This window comes from Manacus candei, unplaced genomic scaffold (assembly GCF_025592945.1).
Source record: "Manacus candei isolate 608988 ecotype Guabito, Panama unplaced genomic scaffold, ASM2559294v1 h1tg000018l, whole genome shotgun sequence".
In the NCBI taxonomy this organism is placed as follows: domain Eukaryota; kingdom Metazoa; phylum Chordata; class Aves; order Passeriformes; family Pipridae; genus Manacus; species Manacus candei.
The window spans coordinates 11522876-11548403 of NW_026138066.1; the positions used below are offsets into that span (position 1 = coordinate 11522876).

At 40.2% G+C, this 25528-nt stretch overlaps 2 protein-coding genes across 5 annotated transcripts in view; both read left to right on the forward strand.

Moving 5' to 3' along the window:
- PAH (phenylalanine hydroxylase) overlaps positions 1-7388 on the forward strand; it is a 38541-nt gene extending 31153 nt beyond the window's left edge. Inside the window, exons 11-13 of the mRNA XM_051785079.1 lie at positions 229-362; positions 3334-3449; positions 4049-7388. Of these exons, the coding sequence (XP_051641039.1) occupies positions 229-362; positions 3334-3449; positions 4049-4092 (294 nt within the window). The 3' untranslated portion in view covers positions 4093-7388. The remainder of the gene's footprint in view (positions 1-228; positions 363-3333; positions 3450-4048) is intronic.
- A 3321-nt stretch (positions 7389-10709) lies between these two features.
- Positions 10710-25528, forward strand: part of LOC127469794 (tyrosine 3-monooxygenase-like) — a 46502-nt gene continuing 31683 nt past the window's right edge. For all 4 annotated transcript variants that reach the window (XR_007904076.1, XM_051784562.1, XM_051784563.1 and 1 more), the window contains exons 1-5: positions 10710-10904; positions 13424-13512; positions 16066-16133; positions 17298-17348; positions 21018-21163. Coding sequence is in view for 3 of the 4 variants with exons in the window: in XM_051784562.1 (XP_051640522.1) it covers positions 10730-10904; positions 13424-13512; positions 16066-16133; positions 17298-17348; positions 21018-21163 (529 nt within the window). In the remaining variant the exon portion in view is untranslated. The remainder of the gene's footprint in view (positions 10905-13423; positions 13513-16065; positions 16134-17297; positions 17349-21017; positions 21164-25528) is intronic.

Here is a 25528-nt window from a genome sequence, read left to right on the forward strand (position 1 = left end):
AGCATGAAATGTCACACTTCATTGAAGAGCTCTGATAAGTGTGTAGGTGTATGCAAACACAAGGAACTCATACCTGTTTCTTTCCTAGTGGGTGGCATTATCATTGTATACCACAGAAGCAACTCTTTCCTGGCTGAGGTGGGATGATGTTCAGTGGGTCTATATTTCTTTCACAGCACATTTAAACACTTTTAAACAGAAATAAATTTCTTATCTTTTTGTTCATAGTATTGTTTATCAAGTGAACCTGAGATTCAGCCCCTAGTCCTGGAGAAGACTTCTGTGCAGAAGTACCCTGTTACTGAGTTCCAGCCTATCTACTATGTTGCTGAAAGTTTTAAAGATGCAAAAGAAAAGCTAAGGTAAGACAGTCATTCCAGAGAAGATCCCATTTCTCGTCCATTGCAAATACAGTGCATCCCATTGCCATAATGGATCTTGGGTTGACAATAATGTTTCAAGAGGCATTAGAAAAAGATGGTGCAAAGCTTAAAGAGGCTAATCAGTTGGTATCTTCAGAATCTTGGGCAAATATGAGCGGTAATGGGAACACACCTTATACATGAAGCCAAGAATTTGTGTTTAGTGTAATAAGAGTCTCATCTAACCAAAATGCAACAAAAAAAATACCAGTCCAATAGCAATGATACTAATACTTAGGGTCAAAGCTGGATAATTAATGCAAAACAGGCTCTTTTAACATTACTAGAGTTAACAGTTCTTGTAAAAGAAGAAATCTCCTAGCATCTACTCTTTTACCTCTGAGGTTATGCTCACCCTTAAACTTTGTGTTGTGTCTTAAGTCAACAGTTTCAATCTTGGGGTTGTCAAGTAACGAGCACCTTGAGGTCTTCAGAGCAGGACTGTGATGTTAATGAATGGAGTTTCCCCTCTCTTTTGGGAGGAGATGGGCAGTATCAGTGCTTCTTTTCTTCTTCCTCAACCCCGAGGACCATTTTTATGTTTTCTAACATGCTTTATCTCTTGCTTTTCCTACATTGGCCTCCAAATCTCTGTTACTTCTGAATTTACTATTTATGCTAAATATTTTTGTCTTTATCCCCTTGGTTTCCTCTAAACTGCTTTTTCTCCACTCCTAAGTTTGCTTTACTGTGAATAATTGACAAGTGGGAGTTGTTGATAGCCCAGGGACCAGCAGCATCATGCTTGAGCCTTTAGTGCCTCTGTTATCAGCCCATGCTGATTCTCCTTTATGTTATATCATTACTTGAGGGTCAGACTTAGTTCACTATATACAGTATAACTATTTGTTATTTCTGCCTATATAAAAATTAACAGTAGGCATTATAGCTCACAATTATTCGGAATTAAGCAAAACTAAAACAAATTAGGTAATAGCTCCATGGTCATTAGACAATTGTTATTACAGATAAACAAAACTTCAAGCAAGCCTAATATCCCCAATCCTGAGGCCTGTGTGGTTAGCTTAATACAAAGCCTCCAGCTTGTTACCAGCAGTGTGTTTACAAGACTACAAGGCTACGCAGTAAATCTTTCAGTCATCTGTGACTCAAATACAGATTCAGTTCCAGTTCAATAAGATTTTGAAATAGTGGTCCAGGTTCAGTTCTGGTTCTTGAAACAAGAATGGCTCAGACTGTGTTTGGAGTTCAGCTTGGATTTCACCTCACAACAGTATTTCTATTCCTGTTAAAAAAAAAGCCACCATATTTCTGGATGTTAGTCAAGCCACTGGGGGGTTAGCCTTGGTTCACACTCAGCAAATTTTTCATTCGGAGATGGCACACAAGGACTTGTCCCAGACCTGCAGTTTCTTATCTTTCTCTCTACCATTCACAGATAAATACCTTCTGCTATTACAGACTCCTCAGCTCCAAGGTCTTCCTAGCTACCTCCCCTGCTGCTTCTTTAGTCATCATAGACCTGCAGCTTCTCCTTTTGCCCTTTATTCTGGGATAACATCTAAAAAAGATGTCCTTCTCTTCTGATATATGTTATTAGCATCCTGCACTTAGTTCCTATCTTCTCTATATCTATCTTCTCTGTTTCTATCTACTTCTATCTACTCTAACTGAGTAGGAAGTTCCTTGAGGAAGATGCTGCCTTAATTAGTAAAACATATCTTGGAGCTTCTTTTATTTGTTTCAAGGACCAAATTGAAAAAGTGGTTAAACTGAAATAGGGGCCTGGGTGCTGTTTGAGCGTCTGTGTTAGGGGCTTGCACCTGGACATGTTGTTTATGTGTAATAGAAAACATTCCTGAAAAATTATCCTGAGATTGGCCTAAAACTTTTCAGTTTAAGGCTTTCATCTTCTGATTAGGATCTTACCTTCAGCTGAAATTTAGGAAGACCATCTTCTAATGTGATCTCCCCCCTCTTATTAAAACTAGACTGATGCCACTAAATTCGTCATAGTCAACACAGGATTTTTTCACTGTCTTACCTTGTGGTCTGCTTGCACTGAATTCTGTTTGAGACAGTGGCCTTATCTGATAATAATTAGGTCTAAACTGAAGAAACATTGTGGGGGCATGCAGCATATTCCACTGTTCTGGGCATTTGAGATTTACCATGCTGAGTCACAGTCTGTATAGTGCGGCTTCATAATCAACTCCTGCGTGCTTTCCTTCCTCTTTCAGTAATAACTTCGGTAATCCAAAGCAGATATATAAGCCAGTATCCTGCTGGGGTCTAAAAGGAGCCTGGAACAATAGCTCTGACTCTCATTCCATTCAGAGTCCTTCTTTCCACAGTTCTGTGGTTATGCAAATTAGTATCTTCCCAAGATACCAAGATCTTAATGCTTCTGCCATGGATTAACTATTTTGCAAAAGAGAACACTGCAAAAAAGGGGTGAAAAGAATACTGCTTCACTCCATTGACTATCTCCTATCTTTGAAATTACCTGGAAACTTCTACCAACCATGCCAGAAGTTAGCTCTCTGCTTGCTCCTTGGTATGCCAGGATGGCATAGGCACTTGACCTTATTTTCTCAGAAACTGCAGACTTGGATCAGAATCTCTATATTTTGCATCACTGGAAGGAAAATGAGATTTTAAAGTTTGGCAGATCCCAGTGCTACATAGCTGGCCTGTACCAGGAGCAGTGTTGCCATGCCAATAACTTAATTAGTCCTGTTCAGGAAAAACTAAAGGTGGTAGGGACAAATGCAGATTCAAGTGTGTTGCAGGATGCTGTAGGTCTCAGATCACTCAGCAGGAATTTCGGTTATTTCCTCTGATGGATTTTCTTATCCCCCTGATCAACAAATTCACACACCAAGAAAAGAGTGAGTTAGTGAAAAAAATAGATTTTCAACTTTATATTTATTAACGTGTTTTTTCTCAGGAAATTTGCTCAAACGATCCCTCGTCCTTTCTCTGTTCGGTATAATCCCTACACCCAGAGGATTGAAGTCTTGGACAACGCAAAGCAGCTGAAGAACTTAGCTGACACTATCAATAGTAAGCAATTACAGATTTGTTACCTTGAATTCTTCCAAACTTGGGTCAGAAATAGGAACCGCAAAGCAGATTCTGTCCGGTTTTATTTAATGTTCTGAGCCTGACCAAGGTAAAGCAGCACACATCTCCTTTCTCAGGCAAAAAATAATCATAGGCAAACTTAACAAGCATTTCCACTTGATTGTAGCTTCTTTAATCTGAAATACCCAGTTTTAGTGGAGGTGTTAGGAAAGGTCAGATGGTCTTGAGATGAATTCTGATGTGTGGCTCCAGCTGTTTTCAGTAAAGAAGAGAAGGAGAAGCTGGGCTTTAATCACATTTCCTTTTGCCATTCTAACCTTTTTCCTGATACATTTTCTCCCTCACATTGGCTAGCCTGCCAAGAGCCAGCACCTCTGATATCGTGAGCCAGCCTTTTATGGCTGATGAAGGCAAAGGGCTGACCCTGCAGACCTTACTGCAGCAATAAATGTGTCCAATCCAGCACTTCTTTACTCACTTTATTCTTTCAGGGAATGGATATAAGGGGTAAAAAATATACAGGAGTGTTAGAAATGTGCTAGCTCTAGAATTAACTACTCTGATTATCTCTGTTGCAGGTGAGATTGGACTCCTTTGCAATGCCCTCCAGAAGATAAAATGAAGATTTGTTGTAACTTGCTAATTACTGGCTACTGGCTAGAAGCTGCCATGTGCAAATGTCAGTCTTCATCTAGCCTCAGTCTGTTATATTCCAGTGTACTGCATGAATGCTTATGTTATATATCTTAATTATTATAGATTAGCAGAGATATAGGCATCTGCAGGTGACCCTTGACTTTTTTGGCCTTCAGACACTAATCCATTTTTTCTCACTAATGCATAAAAATTACCTTATATCTGGGAATCCGGGGAAAGCCTCCATATGTCTTGTTCCAAAGATTAGCCGAAGGAGATCTTCACCATGCAGATCTGTAGTCTGCTGCACCTGTGAGATTGCATTACCACTCTGGGACCAGGGACAGGATGTCAGTGATGAACAAACTAATCCTCTTCGCTTTCTCTCACAATCACTCTCCCCTCAGTTCCTCACATTTGTCCAAGGTTCCCATGGAGTCTCAAACTCTATACCTTTCAGGGCATATACATGTTCTGCTTGGCCCTCTGTAGTTTTACTTCTACACACAAACACCTCTATCCTGAATTTTTTTTTTCTAAAAATATGATATTGCCATTGATCCAAAGCACAGATGCTAGCAGAAAAGATAATAAATATGGTGCAGTCTCATTAACAAAGATTTATCAGCTAGTATAAATATACTGTATTTACACAAGCACCAATCTCAAAAGATCTGTGCAAGTCAAGAATACTGCATGCTATGATGTGTCATTGGTCTGCAGAGTGGAATCCATATGCAAGCCACTGAGCCTGCTTATCCAGAACAGTCTGTGCCTCCATACAGTATCCACAAAAAAAAGCTCCTTCAGAGGGGAGTTACCTAAAGGCAACTCTGTGTGGCTTTTTGCAGTTGGATGTGAGGTCAGTTCTGTGCAAGGAAGAAACCGTGCAGGTGTTTTAACAGGGCTTCATTACTAGTCCAGTCTCAGAGCTGTGCTGTCTGTAATGTTGTACAATATCATGAATTCAGAGCTGATTCAGGAACAGTAATTTTATGGAAAGGAGAGATCTCTCTTAATAGACATACTCAACTACTCACTGTGGAAGGCTGACTGTGAAGGTTACCTTTTGCTGTGTCTGTCCTTCTCTGAGACTGCCTTATTCAGTATGAGGTGCCTCCTAACTTTCTGGACTCACAATCTAGAAGGTAGATTACCAGCATGCTGATACCAGCACACTGGAAATGGAGAAGAAGTGGTTCTTTCACTAGGGTCCCCACCAAAGCCATGGAAAACCTGGGTTACTTATTTCCTAGTCTGACTGCATTCAAACCCAAATGCCATTTTTCAAGACAGGTCCTAAGTCATGACACCTTTTTGAATCTTAATCTCCCATTTGAGCTTTAATCTCCCTTTTGTTGGTGAAAGCGGTTTTATTTTTCCTGGAGTACATCTCAGCTGAGTCAGCAAACAGAACCAGAGGTGATTTCAGCTTAACCCAATGGCTGAGCATGGAGAGAGAAGATCTTTGCTGTTCAGGAAGCCATTTCTGCATTTATCCAATAACTTTCGCTCAAATCAGCTAAAAGACTTCTTGAACTGGTCTACATTGTGTAATGTGTCCTTGTAGCTCCCTAGTTGAAGGAGGGAGATCAGCACTTGTAAGTTGGAACAGAATGGAGCAAAGCAAAACTGAACAGTATTTTTCGCTTGAAACATTTCTGCATCATGATACTAACGCAAATCAAGGGTCACATTTCTGTTAGAAGATTCAAAGATGGAGAGGGATTTGAAAGTCCATGAGTCTCATACCTTCCATTGTACTTGTTTTGTATTTGTAGTTTGAAAATCAATAGAGCTTCAATGTGAGCATCATCCTTTAGGAAGATAGAAAGTACAGCTGTTTTCATTATATTTATGGTGTGTAATAATATCAGTCTAAGTATACCAGCTGGAACCCTTTTCAATTGACATATACTTATGCAAAATAGTATAATTTTGATGCTTTGAAGTAACCTTTTTTATCTCTGTATCTTTTTTATTCCTTTTTTTTCTCATGACAATGTCTGTATAGATTTTTCAATCCTGCTTGACGTGTATTTTCAGTGTGAAAGTAGCCCACAATTTTCTCTTTTAATATAAGAGGACCCATAAGGTAATTGTATGCCACAAAGAGACAATTTCATCCCACAGGTAAAGACTTTCAGACTAACCTCAGACAGCTTTCCAAGCTTCTCTTCTTCTGGCTGTTGTTATGAGTGATAGCAGCAGTAGATCTATAGTGATGCTGAAAACCCAAGATTCATGATTGTCTTTTATGTGCAAGCAGAATAGTTAAAGAATATTGATGCCACATCTGATTCTGTGTCCCTTAATGCAGGTTTAAATGATCAATAGCTCCAGCCAAAGCAGCATAACATGGCTGTTCAGCAAGATTGAGAGATGAGAAAAAGTTAAATGTTCAGTATTTAAAAAGCAGAGGAAATGTACAGAAAGCAGATTTTCTCACAGAACAAATTAACTTGTGCATACGTTCTTTAAATAGTACTCCTTAATGGGTGACTTCTTATTTCCATGCTTAAAGAAAATTAAAGCTGTGTAGAAAAATGCCTTTTGCATTATCTGACCAGTGTAATTCCACCTTGTAAAGTAACCACACAAGTCAGTCAGAATTAAATACCCAGGTAGGAGGGAATGCCCACCTGAGGTGTGCTCCAACACAAAAAAAGGCTCTCTTGCGCTGTTTGACTATCACTCATCTGGAAAGATCATGAAAATTATGTAAACAAAAAAACCCTCTCTTAATGTGTGCAATTACCTAGAAACACACAACAAAGCCTAGCTTGCTCTATATTTGTACTCCATAAATCTTTGAATGTTACTCTAACTAACCTATCCAAAGCTAATTATTTAAGTAACACTTCCTCTGTTCTGTTCCACTATGATCACATTTCTTGATGTCCCCATCTCCGGCTGTTTCAGGTGATCAAAGAGGCCCTTTCATGAGGCCCTTTTCCTTTACAGTGACTTTGACCAATGTCAATGATTGTGATGAAGGGGGGTCTTGTTGGTACAGGTTACACAGGGAGGTGGACTCCTCTGGGTGTCTTAAGATGCCTAAATCTGACAGCAGCTTGGAGAAGGGACACTTTATTCCGCAAAGGATGCAGAAACTATTGAAAGAGGGATTAAGCACGGGAGCACTCTGTAGTAGTGTGTTGTTTTTAAACCTGTCTCTTTGCTGCTTCAAACCATGCTGACAGTTGTCAGAGATGATGTTCAAATGTAACTATGTGAATTTATCTAAATAAACAGAAATATTAATGCTGCATCTGTTTCAAATGAGTGGCAGTCTGCTCATACAGGGTGGATATATCTGCAATGGTAACAGGTGAAAAACATATAGGTAATCTGTGCTGATCAGGCATGGCCTTTTAAAGAACCCACTCAGGGGTTCATGAAAGAGGGTGAGCCTACTCTTGGGGTGAGAGAGTTTCACCTTCTGCAAAGAGAACCTGCCTGTCCCCACGGGAAAGGATGACACACTGTACTCCAGTCCATCTATAGCCCTCTAAACTGCAGTATCCAGCCTGAGACCTCTTCTCCTGCACTCCTAGAGGTCCCCAAGAATGCTGACAAATGAACTCTGGTAAGCTGAGTTACATTGCTGGTGAGGTCTTCCAAGACCTGTTCAAGGCACAGATTTGAGGTGTTATTGGGATGTCCACTGGTTGGGCAAGGACTTTTCACCACCCGGAGAGCCAGGCCTCTCTGTCCTATTTCTACAGAGGGATACAAAGCTGTGTCATAAGCTGTGCTGCTCCAGCTGCCACTCTGGCTGATGAGTCCAGTCTGCCTCTATAGAGAAACCTCAATTTGTAAGCAAAACCTGATTAGTGCTGTGCAAACATACAGGTATGGGACTCTGACACTAGAGCATAAAGACAACCACAGGAGCCTGATGTCCCTACTCTGACAGAATTTGTGACCAGTGCCTTAAACACACATCTTGAGCCCTAGGGCTTTTGCCTACGTGTCCACATGGAGCTGGAATAGAAGACCTTGTGCCATTTGCTGTTTGTGCCATGCCTGTGATCTGGATGTGGGATGCATGTACCCACCCTTTATGAGAAAGGCCCAGTTTTAACTCAGATAATCAGGCTCAGCTCAGTTTCTTCTCCTGTGCCCAGCCTTGCCACCACTGCTGGGGGAACATGGGAGTGAGAAGAACCTTTTTCCCCTCTCAAAGCCCAGTTCTTCTCTGTCCAACTCATTCAGTTTGCAGCTGCTTTTCAACCCCCTCCCAGGCTGGCGCTCACCACACCCTGCAAAAGCCACAGTGCCCAAGGGTGTTTCTCAGGATGATGAGATGTGCCTCCTGGGCACAGTGCTGCGAATTTCACTTTGGGTTTGCCTGTCATCTGGGCAACAGATAGGGAAATCAAGACCTTCCCAGTGCTCTGTCTTGGGTCGAGGGGAAACATGGTGCTGTCATGGTCCCTGGAGAACAGAATTTTGTTATACTCTTTATCTTCCTTGGCCAGGGAGGAGGCAAAAGCACTATAACACTTGGGAGGTTGACCAAGCCAGGATAAACTAGGGAGCACATAAAACATTACTCCATCTCAAAGGGAGGACAGAAGTGTGGTCTTATCTCTGGATCTGCAAGATGATTTTCACAGGAGGTCTAGCACACTGTAACTTGGAGTGTGAAGATATGGATACTCATATCCAGAAGCAGGCTTGTTGATGTCAAGTGTTAGGGAAGGGAAGACGTGCCCTGTTGGGAGCAGAGCTGAATCCCCCTAGAGTTTGCCCTACCACCTGTGAGAAAGATGTGACCCTGGTCTTTTTGAGAGTGTTTCTCTGGAGGTAAAGTCATGACAGAAACAAGTTCCAACAGGGGTACTTAGCCTGGAGGCAGCACTTATCTCTTGTAGGGCTAAGGTAGAAAAAGTTCACATCCTGAGGGCAAGAAAAGCTCAAAAGTAGGCAATGAACTCTGACCCTGGCTGAGTTCTATCACTATCACCCTCTCTATCACTTCCACAATTGTGTCAGTGCAGAGGTGACAACACTTCAGTTGGGCTAGGGTTTGGGGGAAGAGCACATTTTTTCACTGGAGGTATGGACCATGCAGACAGGGTTCCAGTGAGGTAAGAGAGAGTGGGGTGGAAGGACAATCTCAGATACATTGTGCAGGGCAGTCTGGACTGGGAGATGTAAATGGAGCTCAGGCTAATTGCCTCTCCACAAAGAAGCCCATCTCCAGGGTTGAACAGCTTGCAGACACCTTCAATCAGAGCAGGAGGACCGCTCTTTGAAGCTACCCAGGGGAGGAGGGTTATCCTGTGCTCTTGCGCACATCCTACACAGGCGGTTTCCCTTGATGTGTCTGGCATGGCCAACATAAATGTCCCTACACCTAACACAGTAGCAATCAGCGTGCCTCACTGCTGTCTGGCAGCTCTGATCTCACCACCCACATAGACACTGCATCTCCAGTCCCACCAATTCCCCAGGCTATTTCTCTGGGAGAAGCATTCACACCCTCAGGCAGTTTCCACTTAACATCTGGCAATTACAATCCACTCACCTATCTCCCAATGAAGACTGACTTGTTGGGCATTTCAGGCCTGAAAGAAGAGGCCATCAAGGAGAAGGAGATGTGTGGCATGGAGTCATTGAACAGCCAAGGCGGCCTGGACTCAAACAGGGAGGATGACAGAGCCACTCTCATCCTGACCCTCACTCTCTGCAATGTGAGGAAGATTGAGCTCTCTAGGGCAGCCAAAGTCTTTGAGGTACAGACATCATCATTCCCTTCCTTCACTGAGCCCTCTCTTCTGCTTCTATTGCTTTCACGTCTCCCACTCTGCATCTCTCCCTCTCTCACCCTTCTGCTTCCTGCCTGACTTATGCCTTGTCCTGCCTTCCCCCTTTTCTCATTGTCCTGGTTTTGCTACAGCTGCTAAGAGTTTTCTGGTCTCATGGGTGAAGAGGGAGAGTGCTCTGGAGGGAGGGAGTATCTGGGCACAGTCCTTTAGAAGAATCAACATTTTATGTAAGGGTGGTTTAGAGGACATACCAATCTATTATTTCTTTCTAGCAGTTGTGGTGGCCGGCAGAGGGGTGCGCTATGGGGATGTTAGAAGCCAGTGAATTTTCTCTGCATATTTGGCAGGAGATACAAAGAATACAGAAGCTGTAAACCACATAGGCATTATGTAGTCTGGGCAGCTGAAGTACCCCTACCAGGTGCTCACTCTCATTTGGGAAACTGAATAACTCAAAAGAAAAGTATTGTATTTGTTACTTATTTTTAATAGTTCACCATTATTTAATGATTATGGTGTTATTATGCATCAATAGATCTGCTTTCATGCTGTGAGGGTTTTAAGAGTTACCCAGCCACTCCTCTGTTATTTCAGCACAGATAAATTCTACAGCCAACAGTATCTCATCTTTCATCTCCATCTGTCTCTACCCAACTCTACAGTGTCTAATTTTTAGCCCTGCCTGTATTTTAGCTCTTTCTAAACCAGATATTATTGGACTTCTTTGCTTAACGTGCGCTTCTTGTTAATACCTCCTTTAGTCACCTTTTAAAGACATCATAGAAACGTATGTAGACTTACCTGGATTTGGAGAAGCTTCATCATATGAACATTTGTCTCTTGCAGATGTTTGAAACTCAGATCTATCATTTTGAAACCCGGCGAGCCAAAAAGCCCAAGAAGTCTGCTGATGATCTTGACATTTTCATTGAATGTGAAGTTCACAGTGCTGATGTTAGTATCCTTATCACCTCCTTAAAGAGAGTAGCAGAGGATGTGAAAACTAGCAGAGAAGACAAAGGTAAGAAATGTATGCATCTGTTAGTGTCATTCTTTTGGATGAAGTTGTTTAGATTTAGCTTCCTCTTCATAATAGTAATTTAATTTTTCTGGTAAGCAGGTGAGTGCGCATTCATTTTTTGTCCCTGCATGACTATTTTCCATTCCCATTGGTGCAGAATTAGAGGTGCTTCATCCTAGCCAGTGGAACTGAGGTGAGAAAAGTGTTTCAGTGAAAAGGGAGATGAGAAGGAGAGAGCAGCCAATCAAAAAGCTGAAAAGAAACGAGAAACTCCTCAATGACAGGAAGATTGTGTGCTGAGAACTGAGCGATATTGTGCAGAGATTGCAGAGATCGTGTGAGAGAGATTGTGTGCAGGGAACTGATTGCTTCAAGACAGACACATACACTTGATGGGGATGCAATGACATAGCAAAGGGTCTGAATGTTTCATTTGCTTGTAGTGTATTGCATTGGTTTTGATAAAATAGTTTATGCCTGTTTATGGTGTCCTGGCTACTGCTGTCTGTGTCCAGTAGGACTGTCTGGAGGCACATTGTTTCTTCACTGGAAAGACCTGAATGCAACAAACTGTGAGAGGCTTGTAGAATGCAAAAGGGAAAGGGCCAACAGAAAGTCTGGCCAGGTACCAGAGGGTACCAGTCAGGTTGGGAGAATCAAGGAATGAGTTTCTTGAAGAGAACAGCCCTGCTGCCATATCTGTAGTAACAGATATGGCAGTATCAGGCATTTTCCCAGGCACATGAAAAGCTTGGAGGTTTGGAGGTTGTGCAGCTTCGCAGGTTACACTTCAGGAACAGTATTTCATCTGGCAGAGTGCTGGAGTAACAAGTGGTTACTCCACTGCCTGTGGTCTACTGAGCCACTATCCCTACCAGTCATCAGGGTGTTAAGTGAGTTTGCCAGAGGCAGACGGGCATTTTTCCTGTTTACAGGCAGGCAGAGGATGGGTAAGTACAACAAGCTGATAAGAGACCTTGAATACAATTCTGAGGATGACAGAGGTGTCCCTGGTAGATGAGAAGGCTGAGGGTTCAGCTCACAAGTTGAGTTTTCTGAATACAGATTTAGTATGGTTTTTCCCGTCCTTGACAAGGCCAGACAGATATTCCCAGAGTGCTTTTAACTAATACAGTCTTGTTTGGGCATCTTTGGGTGTTTGAAATTCAACTTCAGGCTAGTGGTAAGATGTAGCCCATGGCAAGCTGTACTCTTGGGACTGGAGGCTATCAAAAGGACATCATTATAATCAGGGAAACTGGAGAGCCAAAGAGGGTTGCAGAGATGGAGAAGCATTTCTTTAGGATTTCCTTGTGACTTGAAAGGTTTAAGGTATGCCAGGACTAGGAACTACAGTCAAAAGAAGGAAATGTTACAAAAGGGTGTGTTTATGTTTAGTTCCATAGGGAATAGGCAAGATGTGTATGGGACATGGGATGGAGGAGATATGATCAGGTGCCAGTTTTTGAGGAGATATGACTACAGATGACAGGATTATAATCTTGCATGCAGAGCCATTGATACAGCCAGAGACAAAAGCTCAGAAAAAAAATTCTGGGTAGACATAAGACATCTGTCAGACTAATATTTCTGACTTCTTATCACAGAATTGGCCATAATGCATGGAAGAGCTGTAATTTCCCAAACCTCAGTGTGTATTTGTAGCCTTGTACCTTTCCGAATTGGTTGTGCCTGGGTATAATATAATATGGCAAAAATTAAATTTACTATTAAGTATAGAGATGTCTGGTCTTTTGTGAAGTATGAGGTTAAGATAACCCCAAATAGACCTTTCTCAGCTGTAACAGAGGAATTTTGATTACAGTCTCAGTCTGACCTCAGAAAGTGATATTAACCTTGTCTTTTTTCAATACTTTTCTCAGTTCGTTGGTTGTAAATGCTGGCACTTATGTTAAAATGATCAAACTTTATTTTTATTTTAGTCACTGGAAAAGGTCCCTACTTCCTGGGAAAGAAGCTGTTTGGAAATTCAGCTAAAGCTAGAGTAATGTTGCTAAAAAAAAAAAAAAACAGCCAAAAGGAAAAAACTTGAAGTCAGGATACTTTTTGGTCTGTTTTATTTCTAGGAATTTTAGAAATTTCATGTTTTCCCTTTAAAATATTGTTACATTTTCAAAGGTATGAAAATGTAAGACTACTTTTTAGACAAGATCAAAATATAGAAATAAATTTGTTGTCCTCTGTCAAACAGAACATCACATTTGCTCTAAAAAATCCGGTTTTGTCTTTAAAAATTGCATTTACTAAGTAAAACTGAGAGAGTATCTGCAACTTAATTTCAGATAATTTTTCATCCAGTCTGCTGCTTTGGTCTGCAAACAAAGTCAGCTAGTGACATGTAGGATGACTATGGTGACATGTAAATATGAATATTCTTAGATATATTCTTAGATATTACTGAAAAGAAAACTTGTAATCTTCAGCACAACTTTTATTTTCTGTGTCTTTTAAAAATTATTTGATCCTATCTCATTTAACTCTCCCTGCTTTTTCTCCAGTACCCTGGTTCCCCAGAAAAATTCAAGATCTGGACAAGTGTCACCATCTGATCACTAAGTATGATCCCAGTTTGGACCATGGTCATCCTGTAAGTTTAACATTACTGTCATCTCATTTTTAAAAGAGAAGCTCTCTGTAGGGAGATTTTTGGAAGGAAAATTTCAGGAGTAAAGAAATCCCCATGAAAGAACAGAAAAAATAAAGGGCCAGATGAAGGCTGATCTTCAGCGATTTTAGAGACTGTATGAGACCCTACACGAATGGACCATGAAAAAGATTTTACTGACAAGCTTTATGTGTGTACTCTTAGCCTCATCATAAGCACAGACTCTAAGAGAAGGAAGAGGAAAAATGCACTGTAGAGTCCTACTCTAGTGATAATAATAGTAAGGCAAAATACTGGGAACAAACTAACAAACAAACAAACATTTGTTTCTCATCAAAGTTTTCAAGCTTTAGTACAGATGAGATATGAGTTAGATGCAGACACAAAACAGGCTCCAAAAGGCCATTTGCAGATTGACAAGGTAGGTCCAGAAGTGTTGTGTTCTGTCAAGCATCACATAGAAGTGATGCATGACAAAGAAAAAGAGCACATATTTTGCACTGAAAAATGTGGGAAAAATTTAGATGGGTGTCAACAGAATCTACAAGACAGATTTTGTTATTCCCTTCTCTATATGTCTGAATTCTATTTAGGTCTATTGTTAACACACACAATGTTATGTTGTGAATTATGTACAGTAATGTGTATCGCGAAAAAAAACCCTTTTCAAGTCTAAAAGTGTCTCTTCTATTTTTGAGAATCATTTATTACACTATAATTCTCTGGGAGATCTTCATAACCTCCTTAACCAGGACATCTTTCATTCTTCCTCATATCTTTCTGAAACAGTCTAAGTATTTGTAATTTTCCTGAGCTAGCTCTGAGGCTGTTTCTCATTAGATAAATGAACACATATTGAGAATTCTTTGAACTGGACTAAGTTCCCCTCTTACTTTGCCAAAGAGAAGGTATGAGCTCTGAAGAAGATGAGAGAAAGCAGCAGTGGTGCAGAGTTAACAAAATATTGACTGGGGATAAATCTGCAGAACGCAGTGCAATTTAGAAATCCTTAAGTTGAAACAAGTTACCTCAGGCACTGAACACCACTTGTCTGTGGAAGGAGAGAACACAACGTGGGCTGATTTACTGTGCTTCTGAGCAAGGCTCAAAAATGGACAGGTTGGAGGAAAGTATCAAATAAGCTGAGGTAAAGGTAGCTCAGCAAAGATTTTGCATATACATTTACTATCAAATACACATTTTGGGCTGTCTATATCCAACGGGTTCATAATTTCTTTTCTTACTTTCTCTTTAATGGTCAAAAAATCAAACTGATGTCACTGTGACACCAGTCCCTGGGGCACCCTGATAGTGGCTGCAGTGGCCTCCCAGAGAGGCTCCTGCTGTTCAGAGGGCGGGTACAGAGCCCTTGGAACAGCAGGGGCAAAGCTGATATGTCACAGCATCTATGTGAGTCTGTCCCAATGGCTTTTCATGTGTTTTGAACGGACTTGTTACAGTGGCATCTGAATGAACACATTATCCCTAACACATGACAAAATAAACGTACTCTCAGGATCCAGCTCTTTCCTCAGATTCACGCACACAATACTCATTAACTGCAGTGTTACTGGTATTATTGCTGCACTGAAAATTATGTGAATGAACCTAGGGGACATATTTGGCTTGTAGTATGAAAAGTGATTCCAGTAAATTCTGAATATTTTAGGATAATAAATATTTGCACAGTGATGCTGAACAACGCTGTTTTATGAGTTATATTAGTATACAGTTCCAGATTTCAGATTTAATTCCTATTATGAATGATGTAAAGTTAAAAGGAACATGATTCCACAGCTCTGTTCATATTCAATAGCTGGCAAAGATTGCTTGAAATTTAACTTCTAGTAAACACGGAAGGGGCAGAAAGAAAACTCTGGTGTTTGATGGGTAAACTTCCCCTTTAAACAGGTACCACTGAATCCCTCTTTATCGTAACATAGTAATAAATGGGCAAGGGGGAATTGAGTGCTCAGCCTGTACTTCCTACAGACCCAGTGGTGGTTTCAGTGATTTCTAGCCAGTGAGGGCCTGTTCTTTGCCCAAAGCACAGGGTATCGTGCAGGGGCAGTGTACCTTCTCTGGCAAGTTGGATAGGCTTGGTGCCATCGTGTCCATCACAGCCAGATATTGCAACCTTCGTGCTTAGTGAAGGAAAGAAGTGATTCAGATTCAGCTCTTCCCCAGTGTAAGCAATAGCCCTCTTTCTATCCCATTTTTAATGTGATTTGCATCTAAATTTGATGGTAAGTGTGTGATGATAAGTGTGTGATTCTGCAATGAAGTGTTTATATACTCCAAAATCTTCCCACCCACCCATGTTACTTTCCAGTCACAGCCCACAAATTTTCAAAATGTCACAGATAAAACTGATTGCAGACTTTGGCTTACCCTGTTCATAAGGCTCAAGATTCATTGCCTCAGAAAACAACCTATTTGAGGCCTAGTTTTCCTGAGTGCCTCTGTTAGCACATTTATTTATGACCACAAATCTCTCTTAATGTAAAATTTTTTTCAAATTATTTTCTAACTCAGGGGTATGCTGACCTGGAGTATAAGAAACGGAGGGCATTCTTTGCTGATCTTGCCTTGAACTACAGAGTGTAAGTACCAGGCTGCTGAAGGGAGAGTTCAGTGTGTGCTTTCAGACTTCATGTGGAAGAAATATCAGAGATATAATCTTTTGTCAGTGTATCAATGGGGCCACTTTTTAGAGAACAGAATTCAGCAACAAAAGTTTTCACTCCATGTTAAATAGACTTTTGTCACAACACAGCAAATGTATCTTAAATAAAAATCTTAAGATTGCATTCATATCTCCTTCAGTGCTGCATTTTGTCTTAGCAGAGGTGATTTCAATACGACTCTTTAATTTCAATTTTGCAGGTCCTTTCAGGACTAGGTTCTGAGCTGAGACTAATCTTTTTCAAGGAAATACAAGGAAAATTTTTAGGAACATATTTTTGACAATGAAAAGCAATTTACTATTTTTGTTATTTGCTTTACTAAATGCCTCTGTCTATGCACATTAGCTACTGAAAACCCTAAAAACCTCTCAGTTCTCAAGTAGGTGATTGAAAATATTTCTGCCTTTATGTCTAAACAAATCTTCACCAGAATTACACTGCTGTCTGACAGAGTAAATCAAATGTACATGTAGAACTGGTTGTGGATTATCAGTCTCATGGTGTCCAAGAACTGCTGAAATCTCCCAAGTCTTGTGTACATTTGAGTACAGTTTTCTCTCCTTTATCAAATATCACACCCAACACATCTCAGAACAGCACAAAACCAGACACTGAAAAGACTCAGAGCTACTGAAGAAGCAACAGTGAGGAAGAGGAGGGAAGACCACCTCTCAGAGAAGTCAGTGATAACCACACAGAGTTTGCCTGGGCAGCTCTCTGCTAATGAGTTTATGAATGATTCTCCGTGATGGTACTGGCTGATGACATCCTCCAGGGATGGACCCTCCAGGCACACACTGCATTTTGGCATGTAGATTACCCTCAGCAGAGGTAAGAGAAAGCCTCTTATTCCCTCTGTGAAGCAGAACACAGCTCCCTTTCTTACCATATCCTTCTGTTTCTTCCCTACATTGTAACAGAGGAGAGAATGCACACATTAAAGCCTACCAAGACAAATAAGTTGTTAATTATTTACTATTTTGCTGTTTGTTTGTCTTCATTACAACAAATATCCATATATCAATTATACCTGGAAACTGACCTTTGTTAGACAGGTCTTATTTCTTTTCTTCATTGCAGGGGAGACCCTTTGCCTCTCATCGAGTACACAGCGCAGGAGACGGCAACTTGGTGAGTTTGGTACTTAGGGTCCAACTCCTGGACCATTCCACTGCAGTCCCAGGAAAGACATGCAATGTGAGACAGTTATAACGTCTTAAGACTGTATTTATCCATCTCAAATTTTACTCCTTTGTCAAAAATCATCTTCTGGTCATTTGTTTTGCAGAAAGCTCTTCTTGGGGTTGGTCTTAATTATTCACTTTCTAGAGCAAAATGCATTTTTCTCACCTTCTCCCAGCCTGCTGATCCCATCAAGATATCAGAACCCAGAAAACACCCGGAGCCTATAGCATAACTTCTAACTGACCTCAAATCTACCACAGCTGTGATGCTTACAGAAATATCACCTTTCTAAGCCTGTTACCAGGAAAAAATGCCCACTAGCAGTATGGAAGTTTACTCACAGGATGTGGCTAATTCAATATTCACAGGACGGAAGAGCTTTGCTTATTATCCTTCAAGTATTCATTCCTGTTAACCTGAATATATATATAATTCTCTCAAAATGAAGGTAAATTCTGAAGTACCCTTCCAGGATACTTCATTTACACTGTAAAAGGGCCTTTGATACCATATGAAATGATGGCAAGTTTTTTATAAGGGTGCAGCATTTCTTTACTGGGGCTTTGTTTCTCCTGAAGATTCGCCACTCAAAAAAAAAAAAAAAAAAAAGACCCCAAATATCTGCCAGAGAACTACACAAAATTAAGCCAATTCAAAGTATATTTGTAAATATTATGTGAAGTATGTGGCAGATTTGAAAGAAAACAGAGTCCTTATTTCACATCCCTCTGTTTCCTCTTTCTCCCACTAACTAACAAATCTCAGTAAGCAGTAATAATTACACATTGGTATGATACTACAAAGCATAAATACATCCAAAATCTCAATTAAAAGCAGAGTCCTGGGATTGTGCAAGGTGCCACATGTGCACATAATAAGAGAGAGTCTTTGTTCAGAAAAGTTTACAATTTAAATGGAAAGACAGCCTAAAGACGGGGAAAAGAAAGAATGAAGACCCCATTTTATAAATGTGCAACTGAAAACACTAGACCTTAAGTGATTTGCCCAAAATTATGTACAAAGTTTATTTCAATGCCAGAAATTAAATCCATAGACTAGATGTCTCTTGCCAGAACCTCAACTACGCTTTCATTCCATCTTTTTCAATGCTTACTTTATTTTAAATAAAATCTACTGCACCATAGAAATCCACAACCGCATATAAACCTTGCATCCAATTCATCCAGGAGGTCACATTTTTATTAAGCTCAAATAGCTTTTTATAGCATCTTTCAATAGTCAAAGATTGATGGTCGGTGTCATGTTCATGATTGCTACCACCAGCCAACAACCTTGGCATGAAATGGTGTGTGTGAATGTCATTTTTAAGAAAATTTAATTTTGTGTTCTTTCCTGTTTTGGTCTTTTTTTGCCAACCTTCGTCATTCCAGCTCTTCTCCACCTAGAATTAGACCCATTGTGGTAACTAAATAGACCTTCAAAGGAGTATCTGCCCATTTCCCCATACAGCCAGCCTCAGCAACCCAGGTTGTCTTGTTATGTAAAACTGTTTCCAAAATTAGAGTTCCCAGTTGTTCTCATGGCCCCCTGAGGCTGTGCCCTGAGGTCAGGCTGCATTACAGCACAACTTAATTGAGCACTATGCAATTGAACAGGAAATTTATACCACAGACTAAATTCCCTTGGTGTCACTCTTCAGAGTTGTTGGATGCCTTCAGTTTGTAGCAACATGGTTATAAAAATGAAAACTAATCCAGTGAAGAAATACGACTTTCAGAAAACAGAGGGTACAGATGATCTGAGTTTTTGTTTTCAAAGCAACTTCTTGGAAGGTCCTGAAACTAAGTAGTCACAGAAGACACCTTATGGGTAACAGCTGTATAAGAAAAATGGAGAATTCAGGACAAAACTATGGGGATGCACCTGTCACATCTTCATAATAAAGCTGAACAGTGCCACTTTTTTCCTAAAAGAGCAATGAAATTTATGTTAAATAGGTTATTGCCATCAAAGTCGTACCAGTGGCTGGCTTCATGCTTCATTAAGAGGCTCCTTTCTAGAGTACTTCATAGACTGTGCTTTCAGCAGTTCTTCTTTCCATCTCTGAACTGAAGTACCATCAAGTAGCAGCTTAATGGTCCTTTGAGTGAGAGCACTTCCTTACAGTAGGCATTACAACTATTTGAGACACTACATTAGGGCAAGCTAAGTAATCATCTGGAAATATCTGCTACTCTCTTGATTTTGGAACATACTTAGAGGATTGCCTTAGAGGTACTCAGAGAGGAGGAACACTTAGCTTTGGATAATTCATCACTAATCTCTGAGACTGCCTACATTTCTGTGGAAGTCAATGTTTGGACACACAGTAGAATGACACTTTGATAAAGGGGACCATATGTGTAGAAGCATAAACAAGGCTGCTCTCTCTAGACTCTAATCTGGGTATGAACTGTGTACTGGTTCAAATCCCATGCAATCCCACTGAAGCCAGTAGTATTCTGTGAGGAAATAAGCCAGGGCAACACTTGAACTTTAGTCTTCATTTTTTCCTAATTCTTCCATGGAAATGACCCGGTCTCCTGTGGTTTTTGCAATAGTGACAGCAGCCACTGTTCCCCTCTGTTCTTTTAAATTAAGGGGGTTTTCCTCCCCCCCTTACTTCTGGTTCATTACTCCCACACCATGTAAGACATTCATACAAATTAAGAGAACCATTACCAGGGACTGGCTATCACCTCCATAGCAACAATAGCATCACAAAAAAACCCCCAACAATACAAAAACAACAAAAGGTCATTTCCCGTACCCAGCATTTCCAAGAATGATCTCAGTTTTCATAAAACAGTGTTTATAAAGTTGCTAACACCCTAGGGCCATGTGTGAACAAAAATAACTATTTCTATAAGGTTCTTTGCCATCCTATTACTACTTGTTTATTTTGCAAGATCTAAATATATTCCAAACCACAGCTCTAAATCCAAGCACCATCTAGTTACATATATTTTTCTTCGGCTGGTCTTTTTTTGTATAATGGGCTAAATGCTTCAAGAAACTTGCATATCTTTGAAATACATAGCCTGTGCCAGGCATTTTGAACTGCAAAAGTATGAATCTCTTTGCCTGTCCAGATACTACTCTTCAGTATCAGAAGATGTGCTTTTTAGGGAGGAGGTTTGCAAGTGACAAATATAGGCTAGGCCTACGCATGGAGAAAGAGAGACCAGCATTTCAAGTTGCACCCCAAAGCAGAGAGGGAGGGAATATGTGATTCGTTCCATTCCTAAACTGAACAACAAAGTATCACAGGCTCAGCTCTCTCCCTGGGATTTCCCTGGTACCTCTAACACCCTGAGCAAGAAGCAAGAAACACTTCTGTCTTGGAATTAGAGTTCTGTTACATTAAAGGACGATGTAGGAAGACATAAAAAGGATTTTCTGAACAGAATCCACCTTCTGAAGGAAAAGTGAAACAACTCCTTCTGGTTTGCTACATCTGTCCACTCATCAGCTTCCAAGCACCAGGTGTCCCAAGTGCAGATTTTTAGACCATGATGTGTACTGAGGTTTTGCACCTCTCTAGATCTGTAGACAGGACAGATAATACTGCTTTATTATTAAGGTGGATCATGCTATACAGTTTTTGCTTTTCAGGAGAGAAGTCTACAGGAAGCTGAGAAGCCTTTACCCTACTCACGCCTGTACACAGTACCTGGATGCTTTCCAGCAGCTGGAGAGGTACTGTGGCTACCAGGAAGATAACATACCTCAACTCCAGGATGTCTCCAGATTTTTAAAAGGTTAGTCATTATAAACCACGGTTTATTCTAGGATTTCCTGCATATATCTGTGCACCACATACAGACACAAACCATCTCCTAGGACACAAGCTGGTGTGCAGAGCTGATTAGTTATAACATTCCCTCATGCAAGGTGAGCTGTAGCACAGGACATTCATACCAGGTGTATCTGGGGACCAGGTGGTAAGTAAGTTTGTGTGTGGCTGCAGTTGGTGTGGCCAAATACAAGTACAGGTACATACCTCTTGAGTATATTTTTTTCCAATGTATGAGACGGGATGGCAATGTATGCTAGAGAAAATTATTTCCAGGTGGTCCTGCTGGCCAATCAGCAGCTGCCTTGAAACAGCTCTGCTTCTTTCTGTCTCCACAGCACTGTTTGCCACACTGACCTCTGTGGTACCTACCAGGTGGCTGACAGAAGTGCACAAATGCTGTGGTGGTGGTCTGTAAAGGCATAAAGAAGTGACTTTAGATCAAAGGACACACAAGATTGCTAGGCTGACCTGTCTGCTGTTAGCTGAGGTCTGACTAGCAAAGAGCAGAAGAGGAAGGGAGCCTGCATTACTTTTGTGAGGCTACAGGTTGCATAGATTCCCAAGGCTGGGTGCTCTGTGTGAATCACTTGATTATCAAGAATGACTAAAGAAAGGTCACCTTTAAAACCTCCTTATTCCTTCTTAGTGAGTGAAAAGAAGACGTGCTAGAGATAAGACAGCTAATCACTGTGATGAAATAAATAATAAAAAATATAGCTTAACTTTAAATAAATTATGTTTAAACATACTATTCAGGAGATCAAGTGATCTGCTACGTATAACAGTAGGGGATGCTAGTAAGCTTGAATAAGCTTTCTGTTGCTGAAGAGTTTTCTAAAACGTTGCCATTTTTAGAGAAGATTAAGCTGCTCAATGACAAGGTTTTAATTGTACCTCTAGTGGAAAGGAGGGGAGGGTTGCCATATGAAAAGCATCTCCCATGAGCACCATTGCACCCAGCTGTAGGAATTTTTCTGTGTATACATTATGTATTTTCTCATATGTCTTCCCTTCTATTCAGATATCCATCTTACTCCTCTCCTATAGTAACTGGGCTGATTAATATTTTTTCTCATGAAGTAGTTGATCTCATCTCTTTTCATTTACACAGTAGGTGACAACAGGGAGCTCCATAAATCATGTGATCCTAACTTGATTACCACAACTATTCATATTCTTTAAGTGAAATAGATGATTTCAAAATGGGAGAATTTAGGGTAATGTAAGACTACCCTGTCATAATACTATTTGTATTGTTCATGTTGGCTGACAGGATTTGATTGCCTGGAGTCTGCTCACCTCTTTCATAGGTTCTGTTTCTAAATTTTCTCTGAGTCAAACAAGTTGTCATCTGAAAAAAAAAAAAAAGCAGCAATTCTCAAAAATCTGCCAATAATGGTTGGGAAGATGTTCACAGGTGACTAGTGTAAGCTAATCATCTGAACTATTCTGATTGGGAACAAGACTTAGGCATTTCAGAGACATTTTATTCCATGCTGGAACGGATGTCTAAGGAAAAAGGAAAGAATGGCTCTTGGGGCCACTGGTCCTACCCTCCTTAAACTGTAGATAAAACTTGGATTAGTTTAGCCTACAGGTTATGCATGAATAGAACAAAATTTTTTCAAAAGAGTTGTGTTAACAGCTAGACACAATTAAGATTGAGGAAACTATTTTAGTCCCATTATGGGGGCTTTGAACTGATATCTTACCTAGCTTTCTTCTAATAAGGTCATATCACTATGTAGAATAGTTTCTAGATTAGTATGAATACTGACATTATTGCAAGGCCCCTTTGTAACAAACAGGCTGAATCAGAAGCATTTGCAAGGTCTAAAAATCTGTGTTAAAGACAACCTCATGCCAAGTAGCCACTGGCTGAGGCATATGATTTATAAGGAGTTATAAGTAGTGATTTATTACTAATTGGTTGGCTTTTACTACCAGTGTTAGCAAGACCAGAATTTTTGCTTCTTCACAAGTCATAAATCAACTGTGTGCTTAGGCTCTTTCCTGTGTTACAGTTGTGCAGTGCTCAACCAACCACAGCTTAACCAAGCTATAGGCTGTGATGTGTCTCCTTGGCATACAGTGCACATATTTCAATTATAACCTATGTGGAGATGCGTAGTGCAGTTCCTCCTGTCACTGGTGAGCTCTGAACTGTCCCATTCTCCCATTTAGGACATAAATCCCAGCATGAATCTCTGCTAAATACTGCCTTAAAGAACTGGAATATTCTTTAGCATATGTGATGATAAGATCTAAATAGAATAGAATAGAATAGAATAGAATAGAATAGAATAGAATAGAATAGAATAATTTCAGTGGGAAGGGATCTACAGTGATCATTTGGCCCAACTGCCAGGCCAATTCAGGGCTGACCAAAAGTTAAAGCACGACATTAAGGTCGTTGACCTTAATAAAACACTGACAGGCTTGGGCCATTAACCACTTTTCTAGGAAGCCTATTTCAGTGTTTGACCACTCTGCAAGTGAAGAAACATTTCCATTCTGAACCTCCTCTGGAACAGCTTTGAAAATAATAAACTACAGGAATAGAGAGAAAGAGAGAGAGAGTGGGAGAGAGAGAGTGAGGGATATAGCAGAGAGAAAGTGATCATGTTACAACCAGCCCACAAAGCCAGATAAACTTTCATCTTCTCTTTTACTCGGCAATATCTGTGAACCTAAGAAAGCAATTGCTTTTGTCTTCAATACAAGATCTCTCTAGTGTTACCTGGCTGTTAGTGACATTGGTTTGAACAGAAATGAACTATACATCATAAATATTTCATAATTAGTTAAAGGGGTTTTAAATGGTTAACCATGGTAAGTGGTTTGCCATTTAACATGGCAAGTGTTTTTCTAAAGGGTTAAGTAGATGAACCTAGGCACATCTTTCTTTCTAGGAAAGATGTTTGGATTTAGGCAGTCATTGTCCTCCACAGCTGGAAGACATTACAGTCAGTGAATTCAAGCAAGCTCATACTACAATGCACAGGCTGCGTGTATACACTAGTTTTTAGGCCAAGAATTAAGCCTTGCAGATCACTTTAGGTCAACTACTCAAGACCTTCTTTTCAAGTCATTTTGATTTCACAGATCTTTTGGCAGCAGGTTCCACCAGCCACACCCCTAATTTTCTACTAATTGCTTATTTTATTGTGCAGTAATGAAATAGAAGTTCAAATTTTGCAGATGTTACCTTCAGCAAATAACTTTTTCCTATGGTTTTCAAGGCAACTGGCCAAGTCTGTTCCATCGGCAGACTGTCTGATACACTGGCCTATGTTTAAAAGGGTATCTCAAGGAACACAGGCTGTAATTTTCATTTTCCCTCCTGCTCCTCCAACATGGATGCTACAACAATATAAATTTCCCTAGATTCTTTCATAGTCCTTCCAAAACTGAGTTACGTAGATCTTGGTTTTTAGCTAGTGCAGTTTTCAGTTCACTCAGACTCAGAATTCAGCTGAAAGATTACCGAATTCTGAGATTTTCACATTCTTCTGGGTTGACTTAGTATGGCATCAGCAGCAAGGGATTACCTACCCTTCTTGTGTCAGTTCCTGGCCAGTACTTAAGGAGACATAGTTGCCAGTCTATTTCCCCAACCCCCCTGCTTTCTTAATTGAGGAGGGGGGAGAATACAACCACTTATGATTCAGCTTTGTGGCAGTTCTGTACCCATTACCTTTGAATTCAGTGGAGCAACAGAAGGTAACTGTGGCAAATGCCCACCATCTAGTCCATCACAATGTCAGGTAGAAGCACTCTTTGCTGTCCCCTCATTTATGTATTGCTTCATATGTTTGTCACTTCTAATTCTTTGAAGCATCCTTTTTTCTTTCTTTTTATTTCTCTCTCTACTTTTTTTTCTTTTTTAATGAGAAATAGCCTCATAGAGTAAGACAAGAAATTCTGAAAGAAACATTAAAAAACAAATCAAAACAAATCTTGTAAATGGCTTGGTTTCTGGGTGGGATTTTTTTGTTTGTTTACATAAAAAAAATTAGGTTCCTGGCTTCATGACACAATAGAATATGGGTAGAGAAGGGAGAATAAAACCATTTCTGTTTTTTTTTAAATGTAGTTTTATGCTTTAAAGAAGTTGAAATGTCATTTATGGGAGCTGAGAATGCAACACAGATTTTGAATATAAGACTTCAAAAAGATTATCATTGGCTCACTTTGAAAGCAGTGATTTTCAATTTTCTTAGCTTTGCAGACCACCAACATGTTTCCCATGGAAATGTAGATTGTGTGTTCTGTTGACTATCAGACTGGTTATTTTGTTAGTCATCTCTCACAGACCTTTCATAGT